Genomic DNA, 13,677 nt, shown 5'->3' on the forward strand with positions numbered 1-13,677 from the left:
AGTTGGTTCGAAAGATACGGGATGGCTTGTATTCGTATGTTCCCTTGGTTTGCTTGATATGCACAACTGTAACTCAAGGGGTTTACACACCATCATACTAACATAGTATGCACCTTCTTTCTCTAAGTACTCTCCATCATGAATATTAGCACACACGATCCTAGTCAGGTTGAGCCACTACAGATCTCGTCAATTATTGGGGTTCACTTCAGCTTAACTTTGGATTCTTGTCCCATACCGCAGTATTCCTTGCGGTAGTAAGATATGGGTCATAAGTAGAAGGCTGCACGAAGTTCGTGGACAACGGTCCTCCGACAATATTGCAAAAATGCTCGCCTTCATTCATTTTCGTCGGTTGATTGCCACTCTAAGTCTTCGAAAGAGCCCACCTGACGTAGGAAGCACTGAACTCACGAAAATGCGACGTCAATGGCCTTGGTTCTGCCGCTGGGTTCCAGGATGAGAGAAGCCTATAGTGATTGTACACTGAGACGATTTATCCTGAAATAGTTAGAGGGCACGATCCTTGATAGTCAGTAGCTGTGCAATTGAAGCAACCTGCCGACCTTTCTTGACCAAGTATCAAGCTTTATAGATTAGCATTTCCCTCAGTCCTTATAGAGATCTCTGTGATAGGCAATGTGATTCTTGATTAGGCTCATCACGCCTCAACGAAGGGAGAAGAAAGAAATCCCGCTGTTTGCGACAGCTTACTCAATCGGCTTTTCTTTCTCTAACCAAGCTGTTAAATGTTACTGGCTAATGGGAGATTCTTCTGGAAACAAACAAGCTTATAGATGGTGAATTGCACCGGAGTGGGCAAACCAGATGGCCGGTGGGCTTGGGTGTATATCTGCATTTATCCACAACTTGGGTGATATATTCGGACCAAATACGTGTATACCATTCACAGTTCATAATTCTCCTTTGTTAAACAAAAACGGAGTTATCTTGACCCATAAGGTAATGACCTCTTATACCTAACTCTATTCCTTATATGCTAACAGCGAAGCCTTATATCCCAACTAAAACACTATGCCGCGAGTGGAAGATGATCCTCGAGTCATGCAAAGTCTCGAAAAACTCTCGTTGGCACCAGTTTCTCATGCACACCTCTCTTGCTTTCGTGGGCTGGCTTCCACGCCCAGGCCTGGTCCTTCTGCAGGCCGTTGCTGACACCGTTCAGCACGTTGACCACATACTTTCCGATTGTCGGGAGGAACTTGTAACAATGGAACGAGCCTCCTACCGCAAAGTACAGGTTTGAAAGGCTAGGATTCGGGTGTCTAGTGATGAGTGGCTGTTGGTCAGGGGTAATAGAGTCCCAGCACAGTCGATAGTAATCTGGTTTGCGGCCACCGTCCAGAACCTGAGGCAAACGCGGCTTAATTAAGCTTATCGAGTCTTCCTGCAGACCCGGTGGAGCATTTATTTGATCCAGAACAGGAACAGATATCTCACGGCCAGACGCTGTGCTGATTATATTCTTGACGGATGTCGCAAACGTGAATTTGAGGATCCCTGAATCTGTCGGAGGTATCACTTCCCCTATTTACTCTCAGCACACGCTAGTTTAATTGTTAGGCATTAACAGACCTTGTCCGCCGTATACAAACACTGGTAGCTGCGAGTATGCTTCTTTCTCAGCTTCTGAGAGCTGAAAATGAGCAACACAAACACCAGCAGCAGATGCCTGGCTCTCTACTCGCTCTTCATCAGGTAGTTCCAGCTCATCTTCAATGGAAGACATTAACTGGCTTGTCCATGCTCCTGTTGCCAGGAGGATCTTGTCTGCTTTGAAGACCGCGCCAGTATCTGTTTCAATTGTATTTATCCCGTCTTCTCCGCGGACAACCCTAAATGCCTCGCCAATATCATACTTGACGCCCATCTTCACGGCCTCATGAGCCATAATGGCTAACGCCTTCCCGGCATCGGTCCATCCCGCCGAGGGATTGAAATAATATGACCCAAATGGACTGCAATCTGTTCTCTGAAGTAGCCCACCCCAGCGACCCTTTACTTCTTCCTCAGTCATGTCAACGATCACGTCATCACGACCACTTTCAGAGAAGTTCTTCCTGATACGGTGGGGCGTGTCACTGTCTTTCTCATCCATCGCAATCCATCCTGATTGATGATAGACACCTACGTCTTGGAAAAATGGGAGGGACTTCCAAGCCTTGATGGCTTCAAAACCCAGACTCATGTACAGTGGGTTGGAGTAGTCCGCGCGGATGATCTTGTTGATATCCGTTGATGCGGCCGGGGTGGAGGGAGGGGCTCCCCGGTCTAACAACGTGATTCGAGAAGGGTTGGGACTGCTACGCGCTAGGTGATAGGCGGTGCTGACGCCGAAGATACCAGCACCAACGATGAGAATACTGTCTCCTTCCATACTTGGTTGTGTGGATAGTTTAATGGGTTTGGTGACGATCGGTTGGGTTGATGGTTCAAATGAGGGGTTGGGAGGGGTCATGATTTTATATTGCGGGTGATATCATCCCAACTATTTCTCTACTCACTGATGGCTCAGCGAACTACTACCACAACGTATATCTCTACAAAACTCAGTGCTCTCTACTAGGATTTATACTGTCGCATACGCTATTAGCAAGATGTAGCTCATGCGGTAGCCGACGGCGGTATCTAGCTAAAGGAATCCACATTTAAACTCGACTAATCTTCCAGATCATAGAACCCAGTCATCCACTGCTCATCCGGACTTTCAGATAGCTATGGCATAACAATGAGCGTTTGTTAACCTAAACCCGTCAGAGAATACCTAATCGCGCGTCAAGACAAGGAAAATACACGGCACAAAATCCCAGAAGATACATATCCCAAGCCTGTAAACTACTGTCTAGACCCTCGAATCCACGGTTCTACGACCACATCTACTCTGGCTATGAAGAGGGGCCCAACAGTGGTAACTCTTACACAACATATCAATATATCAATCGTAGCCCCTCCCAATACCCCCCAGCCGTGAACCCTCTCTTCTTGAATCCTATTCGAAATCTCCTTCACAAAAGAACAAAAGGAAGAAAGGGTAGAAAATCCAAAATGCTCACACAAGCCATGCTCCCCCACACCTTCGCCGAAATGCTAAATATAACCCCCTGGGTAGAGTGTCGATGTCTAGGGTTCAGCATTTCCCGCCTCCGCCGCTGCAAAAACAGAATCAGTCCCGCCTCCCGCGCACAAGCCCTGAAATTACTCAATCTGGTTGCGGAACATTTCAACCATGGTCGCGATATCAGGGTTCTCTTGACAGATTTGGCTTCTATGCTCCTGTGCACGGAATCCCATCAGACTCAGGTGCGCCGACTGGCCAACAAGTGGGATTTCCAGGCCTGGAGGTACTGGGTTGATCAACGTGATTCGACGGCTACTTATAATATGGGGAGAAGTGAGAATAGGCCTGTGCAGGGGCAACAGGGAGCTGAAGCTGGAGCTCTCCGCTCGGACGTTGTGCGTGGGCCGATGCAGCAGGTGGAGCAGACACAGCAAGCGCCTGCGGAGGAGAGGCGTCCACAGCGACAGCCTCCAGGACAATGCATCCCTGCTCGGTGCTGGGTAGAGCCGGCCAATCATGGGAATGAGACATTCGTGCGCTCAAGCTCGGGCTTGGGTCAGGCTGCTGGGGTCTCGAATACGAGTGTTGTCCCGGGGATGGTGGCGCCGAGGGTGGTCGAGGGCGAGTGTGGAATTTGTCTGTTAGGGTTTCTTGTTGACGTGACTGGTGAGTCGGCCAGGGAGTACACTGTGGCTGAGAAGAAGCTTTACGAGACGAGGTATGATTATCGGCGGTGGGTGTGGTGTAGGCACCACTGTGGCACGAATTATCATCGAGATTGTATGGATCGGTGGATTACGGTGTCTGGCTTTATGTACCCGAAATGTCCAACTTGTAGCCAGTTTTGGCTTTATTGAATTGTCTTGGTTATACGAGAGCTGATATTATTTCCTTTGTTTATGTTTTGTTGAATTCACTAGTGCCAGTTTTTATTGTTGTATTGGTCATACTTTCTGCTCCGGGTTCGATCGTCTGTCATGTTCTTGTATGAATCACTTGTCGTAAGTCCAACTATATACAAAGTACAACTTCTACAGATCCAAATCGTAACCATTATAAAAGCATAATCAACAGGTATCAAAGCTTCTTCTACCTTTACAGTCGTGCAGCTTTTTTCTCCGTCATCCGGTTCAGCCAGTGTTGGATAGTGTCGACGAACCCGTCGATTTCCTCCATCGTATTACCCGTATGGAGACACACCCGTACCCTCTCCTTTCCTGCAGGAACGGTAGGTGCCATGATTGCACGCACAGTATACCCTTCCTGTTGACACGCTGCCGCCAGCTGACGAGGTAAGGGGCTGCGCAGAGAAAAGATGGGAGATCTCGGGAAGTGATCTACTGCGAAGACTGCTGGGTCCCAGGAACCAAGGTCTTCTAACCTGGCCCGCAAGTATAAGATCAATTGTTGAAGTTTGTGTTGAAGCTGTCGATGTCAGTCCAAATTCTCTTAGAGTCAGTATATACATGGGAACACTCACCGGTTGTGTGATCCCTTCCGACAACAATTCATATGCGGTGCGGATGGAAGCCAAGAACGGGAAACCCAACGCCGTTGTGTAGATCAAGCTTCGCGCATAGTTGATCAGATAATCTCGGGTATCGGCGCAGCACAATACGATCGCTGAAGAACTGTCAGGCACATAAATAACAAATGAAAGTTTCTTGATCGCATACCACCATGACTTGCTAAGGCTTTACCGAACGTATGAACGCGGATAAATATCCGTTCCTCCACACCCAGTTCCTGAACTACGCCAGCCCCGCGTGGACCGAATGTACCCGTAGCATGCGCTTCGTCCACGATAAAATAGCCGTTTCCCCTCGGCAGCAGGCGATCGACGACTTGGAGGAATTCGCGGATCGGCGCAATGTCCCCGTCCATGCTGTAGACAGACTCAACCACAATGAAGACATTCCGGGAGCCATCTTTGGTCTTGGGGTCAGCGTCGAGCTCTGCTTGTAGGACAACTTCCAGGCTCTCGGGTGAGCTATGTGCGAATTGAACTCGTTTCCCTGCCCGGGACAAACGCATGCCCTCTCGTGCGCTTGCGTGGATCAGCTCATCGTGTACAATCAGATCTCCTGGCTGAGGAATGCACGATAAGACCCCGACATTGGCGTCAAAGCCCGAATTGAACAGCAGTCCACTAGGGGCATTATGGAAATCGGCGACGAAGCTCTCAAGCTCCTCGGCATAAGTTGAGTTGCCATCCAGAAGCCGGGAACCTCCACTAGCAAAGGGGTAGAGCGGAGGTGCCTGCTGCAGGTGGTCTAGTAACCGGACTCGATATGCTGGCGACGTTGATAGTGACAAAAAATCATTGGACGAGAAATCCACCGACGTCTGAGGGAGCACTGTGAGCCTTCGACGAGCTGATTTCAGTTCTCTCCGGTGTAAAGCCTGACGCAGTGAGTCACGCAGGGACTTGGGGGAGGAGACATCCATTGTGACTAAGTCCAAGTTCAAGTCTGCCAACTAGAGGCACTAAGTGATTTTACCACACCCAAGAGGGAAAGGGGCACGACAGAGGGTACTCTTATAGGTATGGTGCCTCCCCCTCTGGATAGAGGGGATCGCGGGCATTCTCATCCTTCACACCGGAGACGTGGAGCCGGGGATTTTCACAATGAACAGCGTGAAAAGAGTGGAGCTACTGTTTCCCGTCATTTGGTGGCTTGCTCCGAATGAAGATGCAAAACCTTTTTCGTTGTTGATTATTTCTCTGATTATCCCACGTAATTCAATGACATGAAAACACTAATCTTTACAATGTAAGACTGTCATTTACTATAGTGTATAATTTTGTAATAATGATATATTTAGAAGAATCACTCCTGAGCCATACACAATACCAGATGTTATTCAATTCTCATAAGTGTTGGTTTAGTAGGTAGATCAGTTGCTCACTATGGGGAAAAAGAGACCTAGGGTAAGATGCAGGCTGGTTTGAGTTTTGACCTTGAAGGTAAAAGTATAAGGTGACCCGCCAGAATAAAGGGACTCCTCTCCAAAAAAAAAAAAAAAGTTTGGATGCATATGAGAAAATTGAAGCGCGGGGAGGGGAAAAGAAAAAGAAAATACCAAAACAAAACAAAAAAAAAACAAGGGAAAATAAAAACAAATTAAAAAAAAAAAGAATAATATCCACAAAACCAGGCCGTTGAGGACCAACCGGTGGAGGCGGCGGGCTGCCTGAGTGCCTGGACAGTGTGGCTCCCTCCCGGGCTTGCCTGAATACCTCGGGCCAATTCAACCAACACCTTAACTCCCGGTTCTGGATCTCTTACTCTTCTCGTATTTCTGACTATGAAGTAGGCTGTACACCATACTATTTTTACTTTTCTGACTGTTATATTAACATCATTATTAATATTACTGATCCCTTCTCCGCCTCCTCCTTCCCCCTTATCTTCTTGTTCTCGATCATTCGATGTGTGCTTAGTAGTACCATCTACCCGCTCTGACTGTGATGTCTCCAGTGGGAGCTGCTCTCTGGCGTTCTCTTCGCGCCCATCAGGTTTACGGCGCCAACACTGATGTGGGCAAAACAATTGTCTCGACCGTTCTCTGTAACGCGGTTCAGCGTCAAAAGTCCCAGGATCAGGCGGCCTTTCTGAAACCCGTCTCAACGGGGCCATTGGATGACGCAGATGACCGGTGCGTGGGCTAAATCCAGCTTACCACCAACCAACTTGTCACATATACTGATCCATGATCTTAGACACATCCAACGCCATGCTGTGGGTACATTGACTAAGTGTCTCTATCAATTCGATGAGCCCGTCAGTCCGCATATCGCGGCTCAGCAGAAGAAATTTACCGTACGAAAACCATCCACTCCAACTTGAGGTACTAAACACTAACACTCAACAGATTCCCCGGGATGATGATATCGTGGCTTCGGTCCACAAGACCCTCTCTGACTGGGCAGGCAGCGGGGTCAATTTCGCCCTGGTAGAGACCGCCGGTGGTGTCCATTCTCCCGGCCCCAATGGCAATTCCCAAGCAGACCTCTATCGCCCACTCCGGTTACCGATTGTTCTAGTCGCAGATTCCCGACTGGGCGGTATCTCGGCGTCTATCTCGGCGTACGAGTCACTTTTACTTCGGGGCTACGATGTCCACTCGGTTTTACTGTTTCGCGATGAGTACTACAAGAATCATGAATACTTGCTGAACTATTTCCAGAAGAAGTGTATTCCTCTTGTTCCACTACCTTCGCCTCCTCCAAGGCCGTCAGCACAGGATGCAGGTTCCTTGGCGCGGGATGAGGAAGCCATGGCCACATACTATGGTCGTGTTGCACAGGAAACGGATGTTGCCAGTCTATTGGAACAACTATCTGCCAAGAACACGGAAAGGATCGACCGTCTGGAATCTATGGCTAGCCGGGCGCATGACACCATCTGGTATCCATTCACGCAGCATCATGGCATGGAGGCCAAGGATATCACGCCGATTGACTCCGCTTATGATGACTATTTTCAAACATTTGTGAATTCGGACGAGTCCCATCATGAAAGCAAGCTGCGTGCCACATTTGATGGGTCTGCATCCTGGTGGACGCAGGGCTTGGGTCATGGCAACCCGAGTTTGGCTTTGTCGGCTGCATATGCCGCTGGACGGTACGGACATGTAATGTTTCCAGGAAATATACATGAGCCCGCTTTGTCGCTGGCAGAGCTCTTGATCAAGAGTATTGGCAATCCTCGTCTCCGGAAGGTGTTTTACACCGACAACGGCAGTACCGGCATGGAGGTTGCTGTGAAGATGGGTCTCCGGGCGGCATGCGACCGTTACGGATGGGATGCCAGCCAGGAGCAGATCAGTATCCTCGGCCTCAAGGGAAGCTATCATGGTGACACGATTGGCGTCATGGATTGCTCGGAGCCTTCCACTTTCAACAAGAAAGTCGAATGGTATCGCGGTCGAGGATACTGGTTTGATTTCCCGCAAGTGAAGATGTCGCAAGGAGTGTGGAAGGTCGAGATTCCCGAGAACCTCCAGGAATCTCTGGGTTCAGGTCTCGAATTCTCATCACTTGATGGCATCTTTGATATGGAGGAACGGCTGCAATCGGCCGCGGGAAAGCGCTACAAGGACTATATTCGGAATACTATCCAGGATCTAGTTCAACAGCACGGAATGAAGTTTGGTTCACTTATCATGGAGCCCATCATTCTAGGGGCTGGCGGCATGCTGTTCTGGTCAGTATCGATATGTTCGGTAATCTCAGACGTGTGACTAACAGACTTGTTTAGTGACCCTCTGTTCCAACGGTGTCTCGTCGACGTTGTCCGCGGCCATCCTGAGCTGTTTGACACTAGCGCGGCTAAGTCTGCCAAGGATCATCCAGGGGCCACCTCCTGGTCTGGTCTCCCCGTTATCTTCGACGAGGTGTTCACTGGTCTTTACCGCCTTGGCCGTAAATCCTCGGCCTCGTTCCTCCAAGTCGACTCCGACATCGCTGTGAACGCGAAGCTTCTCACTGGTGGCCTTCTTCCGCTATGCACTACGATGGCCAGTAATGAAATCTTCCAGGCATTTTCGAGTCCGGAGAAGAGTGACGCTTTACTGCACGGACACAGCTACACGGCCCATGCTGTGGGCTGCCAGGTGGCCGTGGATTCGCTGCAGACCATGATGCGGATGGAAAACAGTGGGTCCTGGGATGGGTACCGCCAGGACTGGAAGCCAACCCTGTCAGACCTGAGCGCTCGGGACAACCCCGATGTCTGGAGCATCTGGCCTCATGGATTGGTTCGTGATCTATCTCATGCGCCATCGGTGGATAGCGTGTTCGCCATTGGAACGGTGCTCAGTATCTCGCTGAAGGACGTGCAGGGAGGAGGTAAGTCACCCATGCCGTTCCATCCCCGTTCAGCGCGTTCCAGACTAACATGTGACGTCTCCACCGCGCAAATAGGCTACACCTCGACAGCCGCCAGAGGTTTGCAGCAGCGGTTATCGACGACCGACGGAAAGTTTAACGTCCATTCGCGTGTTCTCGGAAATGTTTTGTACCTCATGTCTAGCGTTACTTCCCAGCCGGAGGCGCTACGCTCCATCGAGGGGTTGCTGCGGGAGACCCTCTTGTAGTGGCAAGTCCTGTGTAATTTATTGTACATTGGGATACATTGCTGTTAACGCCTCACCAAAAGTCAATGAAGAGGGGAGGGGGGAGACAAGGTAGGTAAAAAAAAAAAAAAAACTAAATAAATAAAAAAAGCCCTAGATGAGATTAATGAGTTACGGTTTTTTGAGCGAACCAAATGAAACTTCCCGTCTGGTTTACCTTCCAGGGAGAAAATTGAGTTTTCCAATGCTTGTTTCGTACGGTTATTATCGGGTAGACGATGACAATACGGAGGCTGAGGACCAAGATACTCCGCACTAATGCCCTTGTTTAGGCCATTCATTCCGGAGTAGCTGACTGTGGACACTCGAGATAAAAAGTATCCTGGAAGCGGGAGGATGCCTCGTGGAGGGATCTATATTATCATGGCATTTAAAGCAATTGCCCTCAGTTTCGGTTGTACAATGATCCTCTACTATTGATCATTACCGGGACAAGATGGCCGGTAGTGTTAGTAATTATTGCTAAGACAGTGATGATCGTACGGAGTAGGGTTGGAAGTGCCTGGCGATCATTTTAACCTTGGAACGGGAGTGTCATCAACTTCAATGGGCTTTTCCCGGTGACTCAAACCAAGTTAACCTTCGGACTAAGTCCCTCCTCCTCCGGAGTCGTACCTCTGTTTGGAAATCTCCCAATTCGTTCGATTTTTGTTCACCGACGGCCCGAGGGTCCCCAATGTTGCGGTCTGATTGGCTTGGATCGGCACGTGATGATTGCCAGACCTTCCGATGGAGGTCATAGGAATTGAACAGAGATGGATCCTCAGGCAGCAAGCATTCTATGTTTCCTTTCTCCCGGATGAATAGTACTGAGTAGCAGCACACGGTTAACCATCGTCCTCCGGTCGGTGGGGATCCTCCCACCAATACGTAACTCGCCCGCTGGATCTGCGCGTTTAATCCACAGCCTCCGTCAACGATCCATTGACCCCTCAACAGTTGGTCATTCCAGAATCTCTCCTTGGCGGGAAAGAAAAAAGTGGGCATGCTCTTCAACCTAACCCAACCCCGATCGAGGCACTCCCACGGTTGTGATTACAGAGTGAGAGTAGTGATGATGATGATGATGATGTTTATTCTTCAACCATCTACCAAGCATAGTTTGTCAATGGGTTGAACCCCTCGTTGGGGTCAACAATCAGCCCACGATAACAGACGGAAAGTCACTTCTGTTCCTGAGCCACCAGCTTTATTTGTATCAGGTGGTCGCTGACTGGGTGAAATGATTAGACTTCCCCCCTCCCCCCACTGTGAGTAATAGCAGGGAGTAACTAATTGAACAATGAACAACTAACAGCCAACTTACTCCGGGATAACAACACTGCAGCTCTTGCCCCCCCCCCCCCCCTCTCTCTCTCCTGGCCGGTGAGCATGATTTGACTACGACTACTTACTATCGACCCCTCTCATCCACTTTTCGTCTCCTTGGTCCCTTCCCGAGGTTGTGGTCTTTTCTTCGCCGTCACTTGGCGTCATTGGCCTTAATTCTTCTTCGAAGCTGTCATGGTGCTTTTGTATCCCCTCTAATCTAAGTACTGCCTTCCTTCCGCTTCCATTGGATTTCGATCATTCTTCTACATTACGATCACCATGTCACTACTCCCGCGGTCCGTTCCTCGGATCATCCTACGAAGGTCCTATGGTACCGTCCAGTCCTCCCCCAGTGCGGCTTCAATTGCCAGCAGAATCCCGGTGGCTCTGCAAGAGGCAACGGCCGCAACGGTGCCCCGGACCACTTGGACCCGCGAAGAGGTCCAGCAGATTTATGAGACTCCGTTGAACCAACTGACCTATGCGGCGGTATGTGGCTACTTTTCCAATTTATGTCGCTTTGTGTATTGTTTGCTGTTGATTGTTCTTTCAATATGATCCCGCGATCTTGGAAGCAAGTTTACTCATTCTAAAACCAGGCTGCCATTCACCGTCGATTCCATGACCCGTCCGCCATTCAGATGTGTACCCTGATGAACATTAAGACCGGAGGATGCAGTGAGGATTGTTCCTACTGCGCTCAATCGTCGCGTCACAACACCGGGTTGAAGGCGACAAAGATGAGCCCCGTGGATGATGTGCTGAAAGCCGCCCGCATTGCTAAAGCGAATGGAAGTACCCGTTTCTGTATGGGTGCGGCCTGGCGTGACATGCGCGGTCGCAAGACAAGTCTCAAGAATGTCAAGCAGATGGTGTCGGGCGTCCGGGAAATGGGGATGGAGGTTTGCGTTACTCTGGGCATGATTGACGAGAACCAAGCCAAAGAGCTGAAGGATGCCGGCTTGACGGCTTACAACCATAACCTGGACACGTCCCGGGAGTTCTACCCCACCATCATCACGACCCGGTCGTACGATGAGCGCTTGAAGACTCTCTCTCATGTCCGTGACGCGGGCATCAACGTTTGCTCCGGTGGTATTCTGGGCCTCGGTGAGGCGGACTCCGACCGTATCGGTCTCATCCACACAGTTTCCTCTCTACCTTCCCACCCGGAATCCTTCCCCGTCAACGCTCTGGTCCCCATCCCGGGTACCCCACTGGGTGAACGCAAGATGATCTCCTTTGACAAGCTCCTCCGCACCATCGCAACGGCCCGTATCGTTCTCCCCGCGACGATCGTCCGCTTGGCCGCGGGCCGCATCTCTCTTTCCGAGGAACAACAAGTCCAGTGCTTCATGGCCGGTGCTAACGCTGTCTTTACCGGCGAGAAGATGTTGACGACTGATTGCAATGGCTGGGATGAAGATCGCGAAATGTTTGAGCGGTGGGGCTTTTACCCCATGAAGAGTTTCGAGAAGGACGCCGACGCCTCCGTCTCGAAGGAATCCGCTCCGTCGGAAAATGTATCCGCTGCGCCGGCCGCCGCGAGTTCGTAAATAGTTCTGTTTAACCCCTCCACTACATTTGAGATTATCATATCACTCTACCCGCCCTCCTCGCATGAGTCAACTCTATGAGGCATTATTATGATCCAATAGAAATCGTTCGATCGACCGCTATAGATGCCTGGTCCCCTCCACTCGTAGAATTGATTCGACCCCCGGGCTCTGCCCATGTCTTGGAAATCCCTTGGCAAGTATCTATGATGCGGACAGCGGTGCAATGGCTCTTGTCTGTATCACCCAAATAATGACGGTTGCCTAATACTTATCACATGAGGCTGGTTCTGTGTTTCTTTGCCCCTCCATGGTGTATTTAAGGGCCCTGTTCTTCCGCCCCCCGCTCCCATTTTCCTCCCTAGGCGACCCTTCCGACTCGCTCGGAGCCTGATTACCAGGGCATTCTATTTTCTCTCCCGGTGGCTGGGGTTACCAGATCACTACTTTGCTCATGATACTAACATCTTTCTCTAAGTTTGACTAACCTGGCTATGATCGCAGATGATACCCGTCGATTTTCGTCTCCACCTGATGCACACCACGGAAGAGCAACGAGGTTCGTGTTTCACTCCACTTCCCGTTCCTACAAAAGACAACAGGCTTGAAAAGAGAAAAGAAAAATGGTATTTGTCTATGAACTATGCTCATTAAGTATATACGCCAAACTCATGATCACGTCTCGCAGTGATAACATTTATCATCAACGCAAGGTAATGCCTTAATAACCCTCCGAGGGTCGTCTCAATCAGACCGACAAATGAAGATTAATGTTGGAAACTGGGAATCTAAATGCCCGTGACGAGATGGTCTCGCCAGGGTCTCCCGTACACGATGAGCGGAATCAAAATCTGCAAGGAAGCCATGGTATCGTGTTTTTAAACCATGGACTTTTCGATCTTCAAGTCGCTTGCGGTTTGTGTATCAGACCGGCTCATCGTGGTGTACCGGCTGAAGTCGTTAGGGAGCCTCTTGTCACCCTCGTTCTTGTGACGGTACGCCTGGCGCCGGAAAAAGATCCGCTTGCACCACTTCCACAGCTCAACGCCCATGAAGAACAGGATTGCCTCCACGAAGACCACTCCCCATTCCCAGGAGATGCCGGTGTGCTTAAATACCACATCGTTGAGCCCAGGGATATACAGAATTGGGAATGTGGTGATAAATCCGATCATGATACCGGTGAAAAGGAACTTGTTACGCCAAACATCAAACATCCACTGGGTAAAGTATCGCTTGGAGTTAGGCTGCATGCGGAAGAAACTGCGTCGCATGTCAATCTGTTCCCACGCCAGGAAGAGTGCGAACCAGGTCATGCAAACGAATGTTGTTGCACGAGCACGGAACACCGTTTCACAGTTTCCATCATAGTGGGCGCTGCCATTGTAGCTAGTGTTGCAACCACTTCCGAGGTCGCCGTCACCCCATCCATACATCACCAGGGAGAAGGATGACAGGCACAGCGCAGCCATCCAGACACCATATACAAGAGTGTCCACAATGACTTCCCATGTGAAGATACCTTGCTTCTGTTGTGTGTGTTAGCAGTGGGCTCAGGATTGAGAGTGAAAGAAAAGAGGCAAAAAAAAA

At 49.9% G+C, this 13,677-nt stretch overlaps 6 protein-coding genes across 6 annotated transcripts in view; 3 read left to right on the top strand and 3 right to left on the bottom strand.

The window, feature by feature from the left end:
• Positions 1-747: 747 nt before the first annotated feature.
• On the bottom strand, positions 748-2,180 carry BDV38DRAFT_247364 (FAD dependent oxidoreductase-domain-containing protein). The gene is made up of 2 exons (XM_032054655.1): positions 1,597-2,180; positions 748-1,548 (listed from the first exon to the last, which is right to left on the bottom strand). The coding sequence occupies exons 1-2, from the start codon at positions 2,117-2,119 to the stop codon at positions 1,064-1,066; spliced, it is 1,008 nt and encodes a 335-aa protein (XP_031913229.1). The 5' UTR covers positions 2,120-2,180; the 3' UTR covers positions 748-1,063.
• Positions 2,181-2,758: 578 nt separating this feature from the next.
• Positions 2,759-4,582, top strand: BDV38DRAFT_247366 (uncharacterized protein). Its single transcript, XM_032054656.1, has one exon. It carries the CDS (start codon positions 3,067-3,069, stop codon positions 3,934-3,936), a length of 870 nt encoding a protein of 289 aa, XP_031913230.1. The 5' UTR covers positions 2,759-3,066; the 3' UTR covers positions 3,937-4,582.
• Positions 4,056-5,743, bottom strand: BDV38DRAFT_90200 (aminotransferase class I/II-fold pyridoxal phosphate-dependent enzyme). Its single transcript, XM_032064108.1, has 3 exons — positions 4,756-5,743; positions 4,560-4,702; positions 4,056-4,504 (listed from the first exon to the last, which is right to left on the bottom strand). The coding sequence occupies exons 1-3, from the start codon at positions 5,525-5,527 to the stop codon at positions 4,175-4,177; spliced, it is 1,245 nt and encodes a 414-aa protein (XP_031913231.1). The 5' UTR covers positions 5,528-5,743; the 3' UTR covers positions 4,056-4,174.
• A 680-nt stretch (positions 5,744-6,423) lies between these two features.
• bioDA (adenosylmethionine-8-amino-7-oxononanoate aminotransferase) lies at positions 6,424-9,316 on the top strand. The gene is made up of 5 exons (XM_032054657.1): positions 6,424-6,739; positions 6,804-6,903; positions 6,956-8,289; positions 8,344-8,933; positions 9,009-9,316. Exons 1-5 carry the CDS (start codon positions 6,552-6,554, stop codon positions 9,179-9,181), a joined length of 2,385 nt encoding a protein of 794 aa, XP_031913232.1. The 5' UTR covers positions 6,424-6,551; the 3' UTR covers positions 9,182-9,316.
• Positions 9,317-10,566: 1,250 nt separating this feature from the next.
• On the top strand, positions 10,567-12,458 carry BDV38DRAFT_247379 (biotin synthase). The gene is made up of 2 exons (XM_032054658.1): positions 10,567-11,020; positions 11,131-12,458. Exons 1-2 carry the CDS (start codon positions 10,811-10,813, stop codon positions 12,085-12,087), a joined length of 1,167 nt encoding a protein of 388 aa, XP_031913233.1. The 5' UTR covers positions 10,567-10,810; the 3' UTR covers positions 12,088-12,458.
• A 507-nt stretch (positions 12,459-12,965) lies between these two features.
• BDV38DRAFT_283284 (cation-translocating P-type ATPase) overlaps positions 12,966-13,677 on the bottom strand; it is a gene marked incomplete at both ends in the record, with an annotated part of 3,430 nt that continues 2,718 nt past the window's right edge. The window contains one exon of the mRNA XM_032060015.1: positions 12,966-13,616. Within this exon, the coding sequence (XP_031913234.1) occupies positions 12,966-13,616 (651 nt within the window). The remainder of the gene's footprint in view (positions 13,617-13,677) is intronic.

The sequence above is a fragment of the Aspergillus pseudotamarii genome (genome assembly GCF_009193445.1).
Source record: "Aspergillus pseudotamarii strain CBS 117625 unplaced genomic scaffold BDV38scaffold_29, whole genome shotgun sequence".
NCBI classification, from domain to species: domain Eukaryota; kingdom Fungi; phylum Ascomycota; class Eurotiomycetes; order Eurotiales; family Aspergillaceae; genus Aspergillus; species Aspergillus pseudotamarii.

What these genes read in the sequence shown, in the direction of transcription:
- BDV38DRAFT_90200 (XM_032064108.1), bottom strand. Translation starts at nt 5,527, where the DNA reads ATGGATGTCTCCTCCCCCAAGTCCCTGCGTGACTCACTGCGTCAGGCT. An exon ending in AGCCTTAGCAAGTCATGGTG is followed by an intron (nt 4,703 to 4,755) that starts GTATGCGATCAA and finishes ACAGTTCTTCAG; the next exon opens with CGATCGTATTGTGCTGCGCC. An exon ending in CGGAAGGGATCACACAACCG is followed by an intron (nt 4,505 to 4,559) that starts GTGAGTGTTCCC and finishes TGACATCGACAG; the next exon opens with CTTCAACACAAACTTCAACA.
- BDV38DRAFT_247366 (XM_032054656.1), top strand. Translation starts at nt 3,067, where the DNA reads ATGCTCACACAAGCCATGCTCCCCCACACCTTCGCCGAAATGCTAAAT.
- BDV38DRAFT_247364 (XM_032054655.1), bottom strand. Translation starts at nt 2,119, where the DNA reads ATGGATGAGAAAGACAGTGACACGCCCCACCGTATCAGGAAGAACTTC. An exon ending in GTTTGTATACGGCGGACAAG is followed by an intron (nt 1,549 to 1,596) that starts GTCTGTTAATGC and finishes GAGAGTAAATAG; the next exon opens with GGGAAGTGATACCTCCGACA.
- BDV38DRAFT_247379 (XM_032054658.1), top strand. Translation starts at nt 10,811, where the DNA reads ATGTCACTACTCCCGCGGTCCGTTCCTCGGATCATCCTACGAAGGTCC. An exon ending in ACCAACTGACCTATGCGGCG is followed by an intron (nt 11,021 to 11,130) that starts GTATGTGGCTAC and finishes TTCTAAAACCAG; the next exon opens with GCTGCCATTCACCGTCGATT.
- bioDA (XM_032054657.1), top strand. Translation starts at nt 6,552, where the DNA reads ATGTCTCCAGTGGGAGCTGCTCTCTGGCGTTCTCTTCGCGCCCATCAG. An exon ending in TTGGATGACGCAGATGACCG is followed by an intron (nt 6,740 to 6,803) that starts GTGCGTGGGCTA and finishes CCATGATCTTAG; the next exon opens with ACACATCCAACGCCATGCTG. An exon ending in CTCAGCAGAAGAAATTTACC is followed by an intron (nt 6,904 to 6,955) that starts GTACGAAAACCA and finishes AACACTCAACAG; the next exon opens with ATTCCCCGGGATGATGATAT.